General features: G+C 51.7%; 1 protein-coding gene across 2 annotated transcripts in view; it reads left to right on the plus strand.

The window, feature by feature from the left end:
- The window catches only part of ndst1a (N-deacetylase/N-sulfotransferase (heparan glucosaminyl) 1a), a 95,224-nt gene that overhangs the window by 69,216 nt on the left and 8,128 nt on the right, over positions 1-17,880 (plus strand). For both annotated transcript variants that reach the window (XM_064325471.1, XM_064325472.1), the window contains exons 5-14: positions 2,432-2,519; positions 3,033-3,187; positions 3,940-4,125; positions 7,190-7,318; positions 7,784-7,966; positions 12,095-12,191; positions 13,463-13,586; positions 15,546-15,720; positions 16,513-16,683; positions 17,390-17,499. In XM_064325471.1, coding sequence (XP_064181541.1) covers positions 2,432-2,519; positions 3,033-3,187; positions 3,940-4,125; positions 7,190-7,318; positions 7,784-7,966; positions 12,095-12,191; positions 13,463-13,586; positions 15,546-15,720; positions 16,513-16,683; positions 17,390-17,499 — 1,418 coding nt within the window. The remainder of the gene's footprint in view (positions 1-2,431; positions 2,520-3,032; positions 3,188-3,939; positions 4,126-7,189; positions 7,319-7,783; positions 7,967-12,094; positions 12,192-13,462; positions 13,587-15,545; positions 15,721-16,512; positions 16,684-17,389; positions 17,500-17,880) is intronic.

Below are 17,880 nucleotides of genomic sequence, written 5' to 3' on the forward strand. Positions count from 1 at the left end.
CCCGCCCTGGGCGTGTCGTAGTGTCCCTGAGCAAGACACCTAACCCCTAACTGCTCTGGTGAATGCGAGGCATCAATTGTAAAGCGCTTTGGATAAAAGCGCTATATAAATGCAGTCCATTTCCATTTCCCATAATTGTGGGTGCTACACATTGGCGGTGGGTGATTTGAGTTCTCACTCATCAATGTAAAGCACTTTGAGTGTTCGGAAAAGTGCTATACAAACGCAATGGTTCATTCATTCATTCAAATTACATTACATTGCATTTATACTTGCATTAAATTACACTATTCATACCTGCGTTAAATTACATAACATAACATAATGATGAGAACAGGCCATTCAGCCCAACAATGCTCGCAGTTTTACTCTGTGTTCATGCACCTATTAAATTACATTACATTGCATTCATGCATGCATTAAATTACACTGTATTCAGCCATGCATGAAATTGCATTACATTGCCATCGCAGGTGCACTGAATTGCATTTGTGCAGCCAAATGTTCGTCTCGTTCCCACTGCGTCTGCCTTCTCGGCAGACGTTTTGTTTGTCGTCCGTTGCCTGTTCAGACATTTTAGCCGATGTTTGCAAAACATTCCTGCCGAACTGATAAAACGTTTGATTTATGCTGGCGACAGTTAGCTGACTTTAGCCAGGTTGAGAACCTCAGAAATCATCAGAAGGGTCTCACTCCCTTAAACCCACACCACTTACATTACATTACATTACATTACAGGCATTTAGCAGATGGTGCAGGACGGATAAGATGTAGGCTGTATCACGATGAGGGACGTGCGTGTCTGTGCAATGACAGTGAAGGCCCAGGTGGGGTCGGGTGGGGAAGTCTGGGTGTGGACTCTGAGGGGGCGGGGCTTAAGCCCATGCGACATGCTCGTGACAGAAGTGGGGAACTCTGGGTGTGGACTCTGAGGGGGCGGGGCTTAAGCCCATGCGACATGCTCGTGACAGGGGTGGGGCTCTTTGTGTTTTTTTGGTGACGGTGTGACGAACGGTGGGTTTCTGAGGCACGTCCCAGGCGTGTTGCGTAAGCTAGGAGATGTGGCTCCTCAGGGAGTCGACGCCGCTTCAGGTGGGACCCACGCGCGGGCGTGCCCGTCGTCTGTTAGCGGAAGGATTGCGTCAGAAAATAAATAAATAAATAAATAAATGAATGAGTAATTTCTGTCGCTACGCGCAGCGCCCTGGCGACCGCCCAGGCTGGGAGATGCCAGCGTTCCCCCGAGGGGAAGGACAGCGCGGTCTTCCTTTTTTTCTTTTTCTTTTCTTTTCTTTTTATTTTTTAAATCCGCAGTTAAGTAAAGAAACAGAAAAGTGCAGCTTGCGTGGGATTGTGGGATTGTGGGATTGGGTCAGCAGCTGTCCAAACCGTAACGTTCGCTTTCTTGTCCGTCAACCTTTTTCAGGTGAAGTGTTTTCAGGTGTCAGAGAAAGAGAGAAAGCAGAGCGAGATTCTTGAGTTTCTGTCATTCCCACCCCCCACCCCCCCACCCCCCCGTCTTTTGGGGCCTGCCACTATAAAGAGCCGGGGGCAGGTATATTTCACGTCTGTTTGCGTTGTCCCTTTCATTTCTCCTCCTCCTCCTTTTGTTTTGTAATCGCGGGATGATAAATGTTGTATCGGAGGTGGTGGGAGTACGAGCTGGCGTGAATCGGAGCGTCTTCGCGCTGACGGCTGTTAGCCGGGACGTTGAGACGCGAAACCCGCGCTCTTTTCCCCGCGTCTGAAGGGGAAGATGAAACGAGACCCGCAAACAAATCAAAGGAGATCAGAGGGGCTTTCAGACGGAGCGCTGACTGGGTGATGAGGGCGGAGAGCGTGTTTGGGAGGCGCTCTCTCTCTCTCTCTCTCTCCCGCTCCTAGGCGCAGGGTTGTGCGGGCGGGCGAGCGAGCGAGCGAGTGGGTTCGAGCGCAGATCTGTCCGTCTGTGTGTACGTGTGTGTGTGTCTGTGTCTGTGTGTGTTTGTCTGTGCGCGTGTGTGTGCGCGCGTGCATGTTCGTGTAGGTGTGCGTGTATGTGTACATGTGTGGATGTGTGTTTGTGTATGTGTATGTGTCTGTGTCTGTATGTGCGCGTGAGTGTGTGTGTATGTGTGTGTGCACGTGCGCACGTGCCTGTGTGTGTATGTGTCTGTATGTGCGTGGGAGCTTGAGCGTGAGTGTGTGTGTGTGTGTGTGTGTGCACATGCGTGTGTGTGTGTGTGTGTGCACATGCGTGTTTGTATGTGTGTGTGTGTGTGCACATGCGTGCGTGTATGTGTGTGTGCACATGTGTGAGTGTGCGCGTGTGTGTGTGTGTGTATGTGTGTGTGTGTGTGCACGTGTGTGTTGTGTGTGTGTGTGTGCACTGCGTGTGTGTGTGTGTGTGTGTGTGGCGTTGTGATGCTGACCGCTCTCCTTATCTCTCCAGGCGCTGCTAGAGACGCAGAATCACCTCAGAACCTACGTCCCCAACTTCACCTTCAACCTGGGCTTTTCCGGAAAGTTCTTCCACGCGGGTAAGGGGGGCCAGGGCGACCGCGGAGAAGTCTGAGTCGTTCGCCCAAAGCAGTGCGGCAGTGTGGCCTGTTCTGTAACTGCAGGGTTGATTCCCAGGTGGGGCACAGCTGTTGTGCTGTTAAAAACACAGGCAATTTGACCTCGATTACGCCAATGGAAATATTGGCCGTAGGCCAAACGCAAGTGCCATTGTTCCTGTGTGCACTTTATTTGTACAGCTGTTCTGTGTGCGTGTGTGTGAGAGAGTGTTTGTGTATGAGAATGTGTCTGCTTGTGCGTGTGTGTGTATGTGCGTGCGTATGCGTGTGAGAGAGAGTGTGTGTGTGTGTGTGTGTGCGTGGGCACAGGCACACATGTAAGTGAGACAGAGAGAGTGTGTGTGTGCGCGTGTGACTGTGTATGTGTTTGTGTTTCTGATTGTGTGAGCATGTATTAGTGCACATACGTTTGCTCAAGCATTAGCTGTGCTTCATCCCCTGGGGGTGTGTGTGTGTGTGTGTTTTTATCTGCAGGTACAGATGAGGAGGACCTGGGGGACGACCTCCTGCTCTCCTATGTGAAGGAGTTCTGGTGGTTCCCCCACATGTGGAGCCACATGCAGCCTCACCTCTTCCACAACCAGACGGTGCTGGCCGATCAGATGCTCCTCAACCGCCGTTTCGCCGCGGTGAGTCAGGGCGCGGCCACAGGGGGGCGCTGTGGCGCGGAATAGACCGTCACAGCCCATTAAGAAATAAAGGGAAGAAAATGTCGTTCCTCGGTCAGAACGTCGTCATCTAGCGTTTTTTTTTTGTTGCCCTTAGCAGTTAATAGCTGAGAGCTAACCTCAGACAGACGTTACAGTGATGAACTCACTGAACAGCGTAATTGGGGGGATCATTTCTGAATGACGTGCTGAGCTGCCTGTTGGTAGTGGTGCTGTTGGAGGGGTAGACCGTGCTCTGTCAAAGTCAAAAATGTCGGTTGAGGGGTAGTGGGTGTTCGTTGAAGCGCGTTAGCCTCTTCATATTAGCCATCTTACATCTGATGAAGCTGACAGATTGAGATTCTTTATATATTGATGTATGTGGTCTTGTGATTACGCTTGATTTTTAACTGTCGGATGTCTCATTCCTTGCTTGTGGCCCGAGATCGCGTTTTTCCTGGCTGTTGCACTCGGTGTTCCGTCCTACCCGACGACGCGCTCGGCAACAGACCGTCTCTTTACTTCCTCGGGGTTATTATGGGATGTTATTCGTCGGTAGAATGTTGGTGACGGGAGGAGAGGCATGCCGGTAGCGTTTGTGTTGGCTCCCGGCTGAATCGGATCCCGCCCACATCCAGATGTGTTTGTGATTTGGCCCAATCACAGTCTGGAACCTCTGCTGTTGAGACCAGTGTAAACAGGAAGTCGGTTTTTCTCTCTCTCTCTCCGTACAGGAACACGGGATCCCCACCAACATGGGGTACGCTGTGGCACCCCACCATTCTGGGGTGTACCCGGTGCATGTGCAGCTGTACGATGCCTGGAAAAAGGTTTGGGGGATCAAGGTGACCAGCACAGAGGAGTACCCCCACCTCAAGCCCGCCCGATTTCGTCGGGGTTTCATCCACAGTGGAATCAGCGTAAGCACCTTTACCTCACCTTCACCTGCTTACTGAACATCTACCTGTTTACCTTTTACCACACCTTTACCTGCTTACTGAACCTCTACAAGTTTATCTTTACCTCACCTTTACCTGCTTACTGAACCTTTACCTGCTTACCTTTACCACACCTCTACCTGTTTACCTTTACCTCACCTTTATCTGCATACCTTTACCACACCTTCAGTAGCATGGTCCTGCAAACTGAGGTTTTCTAAAAAAATAAAATAAAATAAAAAAAAGGTCCTGCGATTTTCTAAGATCCTTTTTTCTCTTTCTTCTGTTCCTTATTTTAATCAGTTTGAAGGAGTACAAAACAGGGTTGTGCTGAATTCCATTTCAGGTCAATTAGTTCCAACAGTTAATTGAACTCCAATTCATGAACTGAGAAGTACTCACAGATCATTGTGGCCATTCGTCCATTCATTGCCTGAATTGACTGAATTAAAATGGAACTGACACCCCCCTGCCCCCCCCCTCCCCCCCAAACGACCCTGATACAGAGTGCATGCAGTTCAGGAGAGTGGGGCTGAGGGCTTTTTTAAACAGGGCAAAGTCTCCCACGTGACATTTCAGGTTTTCCATTTCATGATAAATGGCCTGTATTTCTGTCTACTGCACATTCTCCATTTCTGCTCACAAGCAAGAATTGCAGAGTTTATAATATTTTATTGTATTTACGTTGCAATTTGGCAAATGACATTTTGGCGCAGACCTCTTGCTGCAGCCCAGTCATTTCTGACAGGCAGCAGAGGCTTGTGAACAGGCAGCTTATCGGGGGGGTGGGGGGGTGCGGGGGTTTGGATGGTGAAGGCGCATTACGTCCTTCTCTCCGTACACTGTGCACCCCTCTCAAAACGAGCTCTGAATCGCCGGAGGGCGCAAAGAGGCTGTATTTGGAGTCAAAATCCAGAGATTTGTGTGCTAGCCTCCTGCATTCAAATGCAGTGCTTTACGGAACGTACACGCATTTCACAGACACTCTCATCCAGCGAAACGTACACACAGCTTTTCCAGTTTCTCAGTGTGGAACGTGTATATATCTCAGCTGGATATGTGCTGAAGCGAGTCAGGTTAAGTGCCACGCTCAAGGGTACAATGGCAGTGTCCTGTCTGGGATTTGAACCCGCAGTCTTTAGGGTGCGAGCCCAGTTCCCATACTGCTGCGCTAAGCCCTTGGCTAAGCTTGTGGTGTTAGCCCTTAGCTTAGCCCGTGGTGTTAGCCCCCCTGGCATCCAGCATCTGATAGCCCGCCTGCAGGTCAGTCTGGGACGTATAGCTCCTCTCGGCTATTAATCCATCATCATACCCCACAGCAACCCACACAGACGTTCCCTTGGCAACCTCGGGTCACCTGGCAGATTCCACTGGCGGAGGCCAGACTCGCGTCTCAAACTCAGCTGCCCCCTAGTGGTGGGGTGAGCTAACTGCACCCACCTGTCACTTTCCCCAACGTGTCCTTTACTTATTTCTGGTTCCTCGTCACCCCCCAAGCCATATAAAGCAGGGCTTCTCAAACTGAGTCCTGGGTGTATGGGTTTTTGTTCCAGCCGACCACTTGATGAATTGAGGTTGTTTTTAAGTTGTTCCTTGATTCTTTACTGAAGAGCAGGAACAGAATGTATATCCTCAGCTGGTTTTGGCCGGTGAAGCTAAGCTTATATTTTCACCGAACCTGTACTTGAAAACCCTGACTGCGGTCGTGCGTAGTTTGTGTTGTCGCACGTGCCTCGTTAGGTTGCCAGATGTTTTTTGTTTGATGTCTGGCTTTTTTTTTTTTTTTTGAGGTTTTTTTGTCCCTCTTTCATGGCAGTAAGTTATGTGGGTGGAGCATCACAGGTCTCGTTCCTCCTGCGAGTGTTCATCCTGCTAGTGTACTTCCTGTGAGTGTACTTCCTGCGAGTGTTCATCCTGCTAGTGTACTTCCTGCGAGTGTTCATCCTGCTAGTGTACTTCCTGCGAGTGCACTTCCTGCCAAGGTTCATCCTGTGAGTGTTCATTCTGAGTGTACTACCTGCGAGTGCACTTCCTGCTAGTGTACTTCCTGCGAGTGCACTTCCTGCAAAGGTTCATCCTGCGAGTGTTCATCCTGAGTGTACTACCTGCGAGTGTTGATCCTGAGTGTACTTCCTGCGAGTGCACTTCCTGCAAAGGTTCATCCTGCGAGTGTGCATCCTGAGTGTACTACCTGCGAGTGTTGATCCTGCTGGTGTACTTCAGACAGGGATTTCTGGCTGTTCCTCAGAAAGGTTTTCTAACAGCCATTTCATTTCCAGCTCTGAATCATCCCCATTCATTGACATTTCGCAGCTCGGAGCTGCCAGTTCGTCTCTTAAAATGCTTTCGTTTTTTTTTCCCCCTCTTTCTCTCTCTCTCTCTCTCCCTCCCTCCCAGCCGTTACGATAAGTCTCTCCGCAGCGGCGGCTGCTAATGAAATGTAGACGAATTCGCGTATCGCGTAACAAATGTCATCCAATCAGGGCTGTGCCTGATTTGAAGCCCGTTCGGCGACGACGTCCTTGAGATGGAACGCGCGCGCGGAGGGAAGAGTCGTGATTGATACTCTGATTTTTCTGAGCGGCGGTGTCGCGCCCGCGCGTCTGTTCGTTTCCCCGTGTAGGCCCCGGGGATAAGTATTAATGTGAATGTTTAGCTTCGCGCCAAATGAAGGCGTAAATGGCACGATATGATATGAGGATTATGGAAGAGACAAAGGATTGTGGTGTCAGTCTTATTGCCTGGGAGAGGGTCCTGTGTTGGGTGGGTGAAGGACGTGCACTCTGCTGTGTGTGTGTGCGCCTGTGTGTGCATTGTTTGTGTGTGTGCGCGTGCCTGTGTGTGCATTGTTTGTGTGTGTGTGCGTGTGTGCGCGCCTGTGTGTATGTGTGTGTGCGTGTGAGCTCGTGTGTGTGCGTACTTGTGTGAGCACGCGCGTGTGTGTGTGCGTGCGTGCATGGTGTGTGTGTGTCTGTGTGTGTGTGTTCTGTCAGTGTGTTCATACAGCGGTTAGCTCAGTGCTGTCTGTCTGTCTGTCTTTGTGCAGGTCTTGCCCAGACAGACGTGTGGACTCTTCACTCACACCATCTTCTATAAGGAGTACCCCGGAGGCCCGAAGGAGCTGGACAAACTAATAAACGGAGGAGAACTCTTCCTCACGGTCCTCCTAAACCCTGTAAGTCTCCCTCTCTCTCTCTTCCTCCCTCCCTCTGTCCCTCCCTCTCTCTCTCTTCCTTCCTTCCTCCCTCCCTCTCACTCTCTCGATCTGTCACACTCTCACACTCGCAAGCAGACACACGCATACACACACACATGGACACACAGACACACACACACAAGAAAACAGCACACACCCACAGTAATGCCTTACCCACCTGGGTGCTTTCACCCTCTGCCATCACAATGGAGATCTCCATTACTTCAGCCTGCAGTCCACCTGCTACACACGTCTTCATTGTGCCCTGCGACTAAAGGCGGCCATGTTTGCACTGCAAATCTGCGTATTCGCACAAATCCCCCCCCCCCCCCCCCCCCCCGTCTCCCCACCCCCCCTCGCTTTGTCTCCAAGCCAGGCCTCGTCTCTTGCCGTTCTGGTTCTCATTCTTTTGTCCTCCGCGCCCCCTCCCCCCCCCCCCCCCAGATCAGCGTGTTCATGACGCACCTGTCCAACTACGGGAACGACCGGCTGGGCCTGCTCACCTTCCGCAACCTGGTGCGCTTCCTGCAGTCCTGGACCAACCTGAGGCTGCAGACCCTCCCCCCGGCTCAGCTGGCCCAGCGCTACTTCCAGATCTTTCCGGAGGAGAGAGACCCGCTCTGGCAGGTGAGGTTTCCGTTCCACTTCCTGCTCTCCGCGCTCTCTAAGGGGACAGGAAGTGAGCCGGCGGCGGCGGCGGCGTGGTCTCGGGCAGACCGCGACAGAGAGAGCGCGCGTATCCACGGAAGGGAGTGACCCCACCTTGGCTCTCGAGGGGTACTGCGGTTGAACCCTGGAGTGTAAACTCTGGAGGAGGGGAACTGGCCGAATTTCTAATGGGTGTTTCAGAGCTCTGACAGAAATGCACTCAGAAGAAGGTAACGGTCTGGATCATTTGGGCCTTGCAATACGGGAAGGGGAAACGGACGGACCCTTGAAATGCGGAACCAGTCGCTGTGATGTAGAGGCTGTCCGTATTTCTCGTCTTTATTTGAGTCTCAAATCTCAGCCGTTCACATCGAGAGGGACCACCTTATGACCCCCTGTGTTCCTGATTCTGGGACAGGCGGAGGGATGATGTGGTAGATGAGGGGAGGGAGGGAGGGATGGGAGGAAGGAGAGAGCTCTGGGGGGCACAGTTGATGCAGTCGCTCTTTTAAATGGCAGTGCGTGGTGTGGAACGCAGGTTATGGTGAGGTAATGATTTTCTGCTTCGGCTGAAAGGGTTTCTGGTTTTCTGAGTCTTTTTTTGTTTTGCTTGTTTTGTTGTTTGTGTCCTTTGATATTTTGTTAAGAGGGTTTTAGAAAAACCACAGAGACCTGATTAGTGTCGCACCTGTGAGCACGTTCCGCAAAGCGCTGCTCCTGTTCTTCCTCATCCACCTGTGGGGACTGCGCTGTGTGTGTGTGTGTGTGTGTGTACGTGTGTGTGTGTGTGAGTGTGTGTGTGTGTGTGTGTGTGTGTGTGTGTGTGTGTGTGTGTGTGTGTGCGGTGTGAGTTGTGAGTGTGGAGCTCGTGCATGTGTGTGTGTGTGTGTGTGTGAGACTGTGTCTGTGTGTGTGTGAGTATGTGTGTGTGTATGTGTGAGCACGTGCATGTGTGTGTGAGTGACTGGGTGTGTGCGTGTGCGAGTGTGTGTGTGTGCGAGTGTGATGTGTGTGTGTGCAGTGTGTGATATTTTGTGTGCGGTGGTGTGTGCGTGTGTGTGCGTGTGTGTGTGTGTGTGTGAGACAGAGTCACGTGCACACGCGCGTCTCCTGGGAACAGAGCGGCTCTCCTCTCTCCTCCTCGTTATGACACAAGCGCTCCTTTGTGTGAGTGACCTTCCCCAGTGTGCCCCGCCGCCCGCTCTCTCTCTCTCTCTCTCTCTCTCTCTCTCTCTCCCTCCTCTCTCCGCTCTCTCTCTCTCTCTCCTCTCTCTCTCCTCTCTCTCTCTCTCTCTCTCTCTCTCTCTCTCTCTCTCTCCTCCGCCCGCTCTCTCGCTCTCTCCCTCTCTCTCCTCCGCCCGCTCTCTCTCTCGCCCTCTCTCTCTCTCCGCCGTGTGCCAGTCATTACCTGACGAGGGCGGCCGCTGTCTCTCTCCTCTCAGAGAGAGAGCAGAGACTGGCTGCCACTTCCTGTAAAACCTTCCTCTGCCGTCTGAAGAGCTGGACTGCTCAGACCTTTCATTGAAATTGACGTGTTTTGTTTTTTTTGTTTTTTTTTTTAATGTCTGCAAGAGTTGCTGGGGGAAAAAACAAAAAAAACAAACGTTTGATCTGTTCATTGTGATGGATATCGGCCACGCGCCAGGAGTGCTGCATTCTGGGACTGAGGGAGCAAGAATAACTGTGGTGTGATTAATTGGGTTGCGTAAGAAGTGGGTCTGATCCCCCCCCCCACCGTACCTTAAAGCCAGAAGCAGATGGTCAGTTTCGGTCTTGGGGGGGGGGGGGGGGGGGGGCGGTTGTGGGGGTGGTTCGGACGCCGCCAGAATCTCGGTGTGCTGCGGACGGATCTCTCCGCGTTTCTCTGAAACGGACGGCGGAGGGGTCGCTCGGAGCTGAGCTACGCACGGTCATCTCCCTGGGCCCTACGGAGCTAGCGTACGCTAGCGCGTTTGTCTCCCTGGGCCCTGCGGAGCTAGCGTACGCTAGCGCGTTTGTCTCCCTGGGCCCTGCGGAGCTAGCGTACGCTAGCACGTTTGTCTCCCTGGGCCCTGCGGAGCTAGCGTACGCTAGCGCGTTTGTCTCCCTGGGCCCTACGGAGCTAGCGTACGCTAGCGCGTTTGTCTCCCTGGGCCCTCGGAGCTAGCGTACGCTAGCCGTTTGTCTCCTGGGCCGTACGAGCTTGCTAACGTCTATGCGCGTTTGCTCCCTGGGCCGCTTGGGCTGAAGCGTCGCTAAGCGTTGTCTCCCTGGGCCCTACGGAGCTAGCGTACGCTAGCGCGTTTGTCTCCCTGGGCCCTACGGAGCTAGCGTACGCTAGCGCGTTTGCGTAACGAGAGCGGCCGTTTATCAGAGCCTCCTTCCTAACGTTTATCTGCGGCGTTACACCCCTGCTCACTTACTGTGCGTCGCTTCGGGTGAAAGCGTCTGCCAAATAAACGTGATGCAGTGCTCACGGGTGTGGTGGTACATTCCACGTCCCCACGTCATTGTTCCGGAAACGTTTGCTTGGGCTGCCTAAACCCAGTGTTTCCCAACCCCCCGGTCCTGGGGATGGGGGGGATGGGGGGGATCCACTGTATGCTGGTTATTGTCCCAGCCATAGTAACAAGCGCTGTGTTGTAATTAGCTGCTAATTGATCTTAATTAGACTTTTTATGGCCATTGAAGGACGATTTACCCTCTTCGAGTCACATTATTGCCAGAAATAACCGTCTATGTCCCATAAAATAAATGCCCCATATTCACATCGCAGGAATTTCAATCGGTCAGACCGACTTATGCTTTCATTTACTGTCCTGCACGCACGATATGACACACAATTCTGATTGATTCAGTTTCAGACTGACAGGTGAAATCAGCCGGCTCCCATTGGCTGAGAGTGTGGGGAACGTGAAACCATCTGTATGAAATGAATGGAGTTTACTGACCGCAAATGGCAAGGAGCCAAACTTGCAGTGTTAAAATACGTTTAACCACGTAATTCTGGCCAAACTAAAACACATTTTCCACGGTCTTAATCGATCGAGTGATTGGCTTTGGGTAAAACCAGCTTACACAGTGGGCTCCCTGGACCGGGGTTGAGAATCACTGACCAAATCGGCCCCTTTAGTCTGCCCGCAAAAATCCCATGCATTCCCTGCCCCACTTTGACTGGCCCAGGTAGCCACTGCAAGAGGCGAATGGAGCACTTACTGTAGGCGATCTGCCCGGTTAAATATGCGGTCAATGCGCGGTTTTGCTAACCGGTCCTGTCTGGTCTTTGTTTCGCGAGTCTTAATGTGTCAGACAGGTGAAGCGGTGGTGGCTTTTGTAACTGCACCAGCGCGTGTTTGTGTTTTTATACCGACTGAAACGCCGATCCTCCCCCGCCCCCCCCCGCCCCCGGCCTCCCGTCCCGCCTTGGCTGAAGCTTAGTTTTAAATATCCCCCTGGAGGGGCGTTATTCAGCTGGCTTACAATTGCAAGTGAGTGTTTATTCAGCTTTCAAACTGGCTTTTTTTACAGGTTTTATTTTTCTCTAGTCTGATCCAGGCCATGCCTGATCTCCAGGCTGCCTTGGTGGTCAGACGGTGCACGTTCTGAGAACAGCACTTATGATGTAAGAGCAGGATTAGGCTGGTGGAAATATAAGTATGTGTTCAGTGTATGCTGAATATTTTTGTTTAGTGATGTCATCGTAAAAAAAATAAATAGGCCTACTATAAATTATTGTATCAGTTCTTTTTTTCCATTTGATGTTGGACTTGATATAATTTTATGAACTTTTACTATATGCTTTTATTATATATATATATAAACTTCATTAGTGGGTAAAGAACTGGTCTTTTATCCTAAAGGTTCCAGGTTTAATTCCAAAGTAGGACACAGCCATTAAGTGCCTTGAGTAAGGTACTTAACCTGCATTGCTTCCGTGTATATCCAGCTGTATGAATGGAAAATGCAAACATTGTGCAAGTCAATCTGGATTTTAAAAAAACATCTCCTGTCTGCCAGTAATGTAATAATGCCCTTTGTGCTTATCCACTTGGCTGCTGCCAACCTGTTGAGAGAAGAATGAACCTAGTCTCCATGGCTACCGTGACCTCTGACCTCTCTGTCCTACAGGACCCCTGCGAGGACAAAAGGCACAAGGACATCTGGTCAAAGGAGAAAACGTGCGACCGGTTCCCCAAGCTCCTCATCATCGGACCTCAGAAGACAGGTGAGCGACAGACAGACAGGTGTAGGTGTAGGTGTGGCTCCCCCTGCTGGCCGTGATAAGAACTGCGCTGACGGTCCTCGGCAGTGACCACCGGTCGCGTGGTTCACTTTGTTTGTCACAGCGGGAGGACTTGGGAACAGAAGGCCGCTGTTTTCTCGTCTTCTCGACCTCACCACGACCGCGGGACGCGTAGGACGGTGAGAATCGCGCGTGTTTATTTGCGGGGGATAATTAGGCTCTTAAACAGGTCGTCTTAAGGGAGCCATTCCCCCCCCCCTTTCCTGCAAGGTGCCTGAATGGCACTGTTAATCGTTTCAATAAAAACTGGATTAAGGGGGTTGGACGTGTAACTTCCTTTATTTCTCGCGGTGTAATTACCCCTGGGCTGGTGCTACAGTGTAGCGGGTCTAACTCTCGGGTATGCCTGTCCTGAGCCCCTCCCCCAAACAGCGATGTTCTCTCTCTCTCTCTCACTCCCTCTCTCCATCCCTCCGTTTTTAATGGGCTCTTGCTCGGTATCTCTGCGCTGACGCGTGGTGCCCGAATGCGGCTCCATCCTGGCACGCGCCAGCCTTTTCCCTGGCATCCGGTGGCGCGGTGTAATTAAAAACAGAAGGGTACATCAGGACGAGAGCCCGCGCGCCAGCCCAGCCAGGCTCGCCGTTAATCATCGTCCCCGTTGGTTGGCTGCGCGTACGCACGCGCGTGACCTCTGATTGGTCGAGCCTCGGGGGGCCCCAGCGCGCTGGACGGCGCTCGCCTGGGTCAGAAGCGTGAGCGTGTAGAACGTTTAGCTTTATTTGGTCTCGCGGTGGAAAAGCGCAAACATGACACAACCTCCCTGGGACTGAACAGCCACCACTGCCGTGACGGTGTACGGCAAGGGGAGCCATCTTGGCTCAATCGAGTCCGGGTATCTTGAAGCGGCTTCATAGCAGCAGGTGGCCCCACCGAGAAGGTCATTGTTGGCAAGAATTACCCAGAATGATGCTCGCAGGCAGGGCCCCGCAAGGGATTTTGGGCCCCCTGAGAAGATCTCACATTGGGCCCCAACCACCCCACGCGATTCCCATCTCTGTACAATTGGAGCACTTTGCTTTTTTTTTTTTTTTTGAGAGCTCCTGTCAGTCAGGGTTCTTGGAATCATCCCACCCCCAACCATCCCCCAACAAAATATGGCTGTCCTCTTCACATGGGTATCTGTATGGATTGGTCATTTATTTGTTTTTTGTTTTTTTTTCCTCTCTTTCTCTGCCTTTCTCTTTCTCCAGGTACCACAGCCCTCTACCTCTTTTTGGGGATGCACCCAGACCTGACCAGTAACTACCCGAGCAAAGAGACCTTCGAGGAGATCCAGTTCTTTAACGGCCACAACTACCACAAGGGCATCGACTGGTGCGTGCCCCCCCACCCCCCCCACACACACACACACACCTTTCACAAACAGTCTACACCGGGGGTCCTGGAGGGCTGCAGTGTCTGCGGGTTTTTTGTTTTCTTTTAATCAGCAGTCAGTTAATGCCTTGGAAACAAGGTGAGAAACAAAGACTTAAAGGAATCCCTGGTGCTGAAACGCACGGAAAACCAGCAGACCCTGCGGCCCCCCAGGACTGGAGTTAAACCAACAGACCCTGTGGCCCCCCAGGACTGGAGTTAAACCAGCAGACCGTGCGGCCCCCCAGGACCGGATTCTGACACTCATGGGCTATGCCAGACGCTTCACTGATCGCTCTCTCTCTCTTTCTGTCTCTTGCTCTCGCTCTTTCTCTCTCTTTCTCCCTCTCCCTCTCCCTCTCTGTCTCTCCTGGTCTCTCCCGCTCCCTCTCTCTTTTTCTCTCTCTCTCTGTGATTGCACCCCCCCTTCACTTCAGTATAATTGGGGGATACGAGTGAGGCAGGAATGCAAGTTTTGGGTCCTCGCACACATTAACACACATACATGACCTGTAAATAAAGTATATATACATACACGCACACGTATGTGTGTGTGTGCACGTGTTATATGTCTACACATTAGTTGTATGTGTGTATGTGCTTGTGTGTGTGGGATTGTGTGCATGTGCGTGCTGTCTGTGTATAGTGGTGCATAAAGCACAGCGGTGTCTCCTCCGCTCAGCCAGAATGCTCATAAACTAAATGTTTCTCCCCAGCCGACAGCTCGCTCCCAGCCCGGGATGCGAAAGCGCCCGCGAAGCTATTTAAAATAAATAGGAGCCATGTCACCGAGCCGGCGGCTCGGACTTAATGCGTGTCAGTGTGCATTAGCCGGCTAGGGCATCCTGCGAGCGCCGTTCTAACGTACCGGCGCTGGAGCGGGATCAGTTCGCCTGGGTTAAGATGCAGGGATGCGAGTGGACGGGAGGGCGCTTCTGCCTGAATTTCGTTTATCTTTAGCCTCTCACTCCAGCCCTGTGTGGCGACATCGCTTGTGCACCATCTGCTGTAGGCGTATGTGATCAAATTCTAAAAAAAAGGCAAGACCGTTCTTTTCTCCAGCTCTGAGATTTTAGCCAATTCGCAGACGTAAACAAAATGGACATTTAAGAGGCAAATACCCGAATTGGTTTTTCGTTGGAAAAAAAAAAGAAAATCGCCTCATTCTCAAGTTAACTTTGTCCTGCACAGTGTTTTTTAAAACACTACAGCTGAAAATGAATAATTCAGAGTGCATTAAAAGTCCTGATTTGAATTTAAATGGTGGTCGTCTTATTTTAATAACGGCTTTGTTTCACAGCGGGGGAACCTGGCATTTCGTTGCCACAGTTGTGCCGCACCTTGATTGTAATTATCTTAATGGTTTGCGGTGCTATGGCCCCCGAAAATGAAACTGGCTGACGGTTTGATATTTTGAAACACGGAGAAGTTTTTTTTTTTTTTTTTTTTAATCCCTCAACCGTGTTTTTGATGAGCGGCTGGCAACATGAAAGCGAAGCGGTTTTCTTTTTTTTAAACCGCGAGAGAAGCTCGATCCGTCTGCTTTGTCGCGTTCTCTTGTTCGGCGGAGCCGGAGTTCCAGACGTGATTACGTTTTGTGTCTCGACAAGCAGCTCCCTTTTATTATAAGTCTTACCTGTTTCTGCCTCATCGCCAGCGCTTTATCCTCCTCGGAGCGGAGACTGTGGCCAATTGGGCTTGCGGTTTCCCTTTCTTCTCTTGACGTTCGGTTTGACCATCAACCGTAATTGGACATAAAATTACATTGCGACGATGAGATTTCCGGCCAATGGCGCTTATTAAAACTAAAGCAAGGGAAGCTCGTGATGCGTGTTAATGGGAATGGTAATCTTTTGTGGAAAAACGTTTTCGGCTCTGCAACTTTAATCTCGTGACGTCCTGTCCGTTTTTTTGGCGCAGGTACATGGAGTACTTCCCTCTACCCTCCAACACTAGCTCGGACTTCTACTTCGAGAAAAGCGCCAACTACTTTGACTCGGAGGTGGCGGCGCGACGGGCCGCGGCACTTCTGCCCAAAGCCAAAATCATCACCATCCTGATCAATCCCGCCGACCGGGCTTACTCCTGGTACCAGGTGAGTCTCGGACTCAACCATGGCCGCTCTGGGGGAGGGGCTGCGGACAAATTCAGCGTCCCCACGCCGGGCTGGAAGCCCCAGTCAGCGTCGATACATCCGTGGGTTCCACACCAGACCGCGAATCATTTTGCGCATAGAAACGGCGCTTTAACGGGATGAGTTATATCTTTGTTATACATATAAACCAGTGCCAATTATAGGTACCTGTCTGAAAATATACACTCAGTTTACAGTGTGTGAGATATCTGCATTATAAAACCGTGTTTATGTGAAGTTTTATATGTGGTCGTTTGATGGTGATGATTTAAACATTACAGATAATGTGCCAAAATATTTGTGTCTCTATGAAACAATAAAAGGTAATTAGAGATGTTGGTGTTGGTGGTTAATTCCACCATTGCAGAAAATTACACTTCTGAGGGCCTTATATGTTGGCTTTAACTGTAGATGGGAATTGTATCTTGTTCCAAAAGCCAGTAACTCTTTCCTGCTAACTTGTACGTTTAGGCATTTATTGGACACTCTTATACCCACAGTTGCACAGTTCACATGCTTGCTCGCTTTTTGGGAGGTTCAGGTCTAGTTTTTGCCCAATTTTCTTTTCCCCTCCATTTCCTCTGTAAAGTGTCTTTGTGACAGCACCTCTCTTAAATAAAAAAATTAAAAAGGGTTGCACAAATAACGTTTAAATAATTTGAATCGAACATAGCATACAGCACCTGGGAATCAAACCCGCAACCTCTGCTTTAAGGCCCTGTTTCCTTGACCCCCTCCCCGCCCCCTCTCCAGCACCAGCGTGCCCATGACGACCCCGTGGCGCTGAAGTACACCTTCCACGAGGTGATCACCGCCGCCCACGACGCCCCCGTCAAGCTGCGGGTCCTGCAGAACCGCTGCCTCGTCCCGGGCTGGTACGCCACGCACCTGGAGCACTGGCTCAGCCACTACCTCCCCAGTCAGGTGGGAGCCCCGGGGGGGGCGGGGCTATGGGGGGTGGGTGGGTGTGGCCACGGGGGTCAGAGTCATGGTGGGGGGGTGGGGTGTGGCCACAGAGGTGTGGAGCTGTGGGGGGTGTGGCCACGGGGGTTGGAGTCATGGAGGGTGCCCACAGGGGGTGGGGTCTTGGGCAGGGAGGTGGGGGCGGGGGGGTCTTGGCCACAGTGGATGGTGTGGTGGCCATGGGGGGTGGAGCCATGGGGGTGTGGGTGTGGCTATGGGGGGGTGGAGCCATGGGGGGTGTGGGTGTGGCTATGGGGGTCAGAGGCAAGCGCTCCCGTCATCACAGCCCTGAGCTCAGTGTTTGGGTCAAGGAACCTATAACAGGCCACCTCAGATGAATTAATGAAGCAGATGAAGAATCATGATAACGATTTAAAAAATAATAACAATCAATACGACAGTAAATGTGTGAAACAGCTTGCCAGGTCGTGTGATAGAGGCAGTGACTCTCGGGGTGTTCAGATCCAGGCTCGCTGCAGTGCTGCTTATTGTGTGATTTGTGGGCTAATTTGCGAGTCTAGGTGGCCTGTTCTCATCATTATGTGCGCTCGTGTTCTTGTGTAAGTAGATGTGACAGTTTTACGGTTTCGCGCGGCTCGTCTGCGGTGGTCTTGCTCTTGTGGAAGTCGCTAACACTTCGGGTCGCTAACGGTCCGCCTCCCCGCAGCTTCTCGTTCTGGACGGGCAGATGCTCAGGACCGAACCGGCTGCGGTCATGGACAAGATCCAGAAGTTTCTGGGCCTGGCGAACACCGTGAACTATCACAAGATCTTGGCGTGAGTACATCCGTGTGTGTGTGTGTGTGTGCGCGCGTTGTCCATGTGTGCGTGCAAGCGCACGTGTGTCTGTGTGTGTGCGCGCGCGTTGTCCATGTGTGCGTGCAAGCGCACGTGTGTGTGTGTGTGTGTGTGCGCGCGTGCGTGCGTGCCTGTGCCTGTGTCTGTGTGTGTGTTCCCAGAAGCACTGTTAACACTATAACCCTTGTAGCGTTGGTGAGAAGGCTTTTGTGCGGTCGTAAGTGTGGCATTCGGTCCAGGTCTGTGGCGGCGGGACTGAAGGAGCACGCTGTCTGTGCAGGGCTGGTACGCCTGAGCCTCTGAGCTCTCCGGAGAGCTCCTCTGGGTTTACCGCTGATCCTCTCGCTTTGGGCTGCCTTT

This window comes from Anguilla rostrata, chromosome 3, assembly GCF_018555375.3.
Source record: "Anguilla rostrata isolate EN2019 chromosome 3, ASM1855537v3, whole genome shotgun sequence".
In the NCBI taxonomy this organism is placed as follows: Eukaryota; Metazoa; Chordata; class Actinopteri; order Anguilliformes; family Anguillidae; genus Anguilla; species Anguilla rostrata.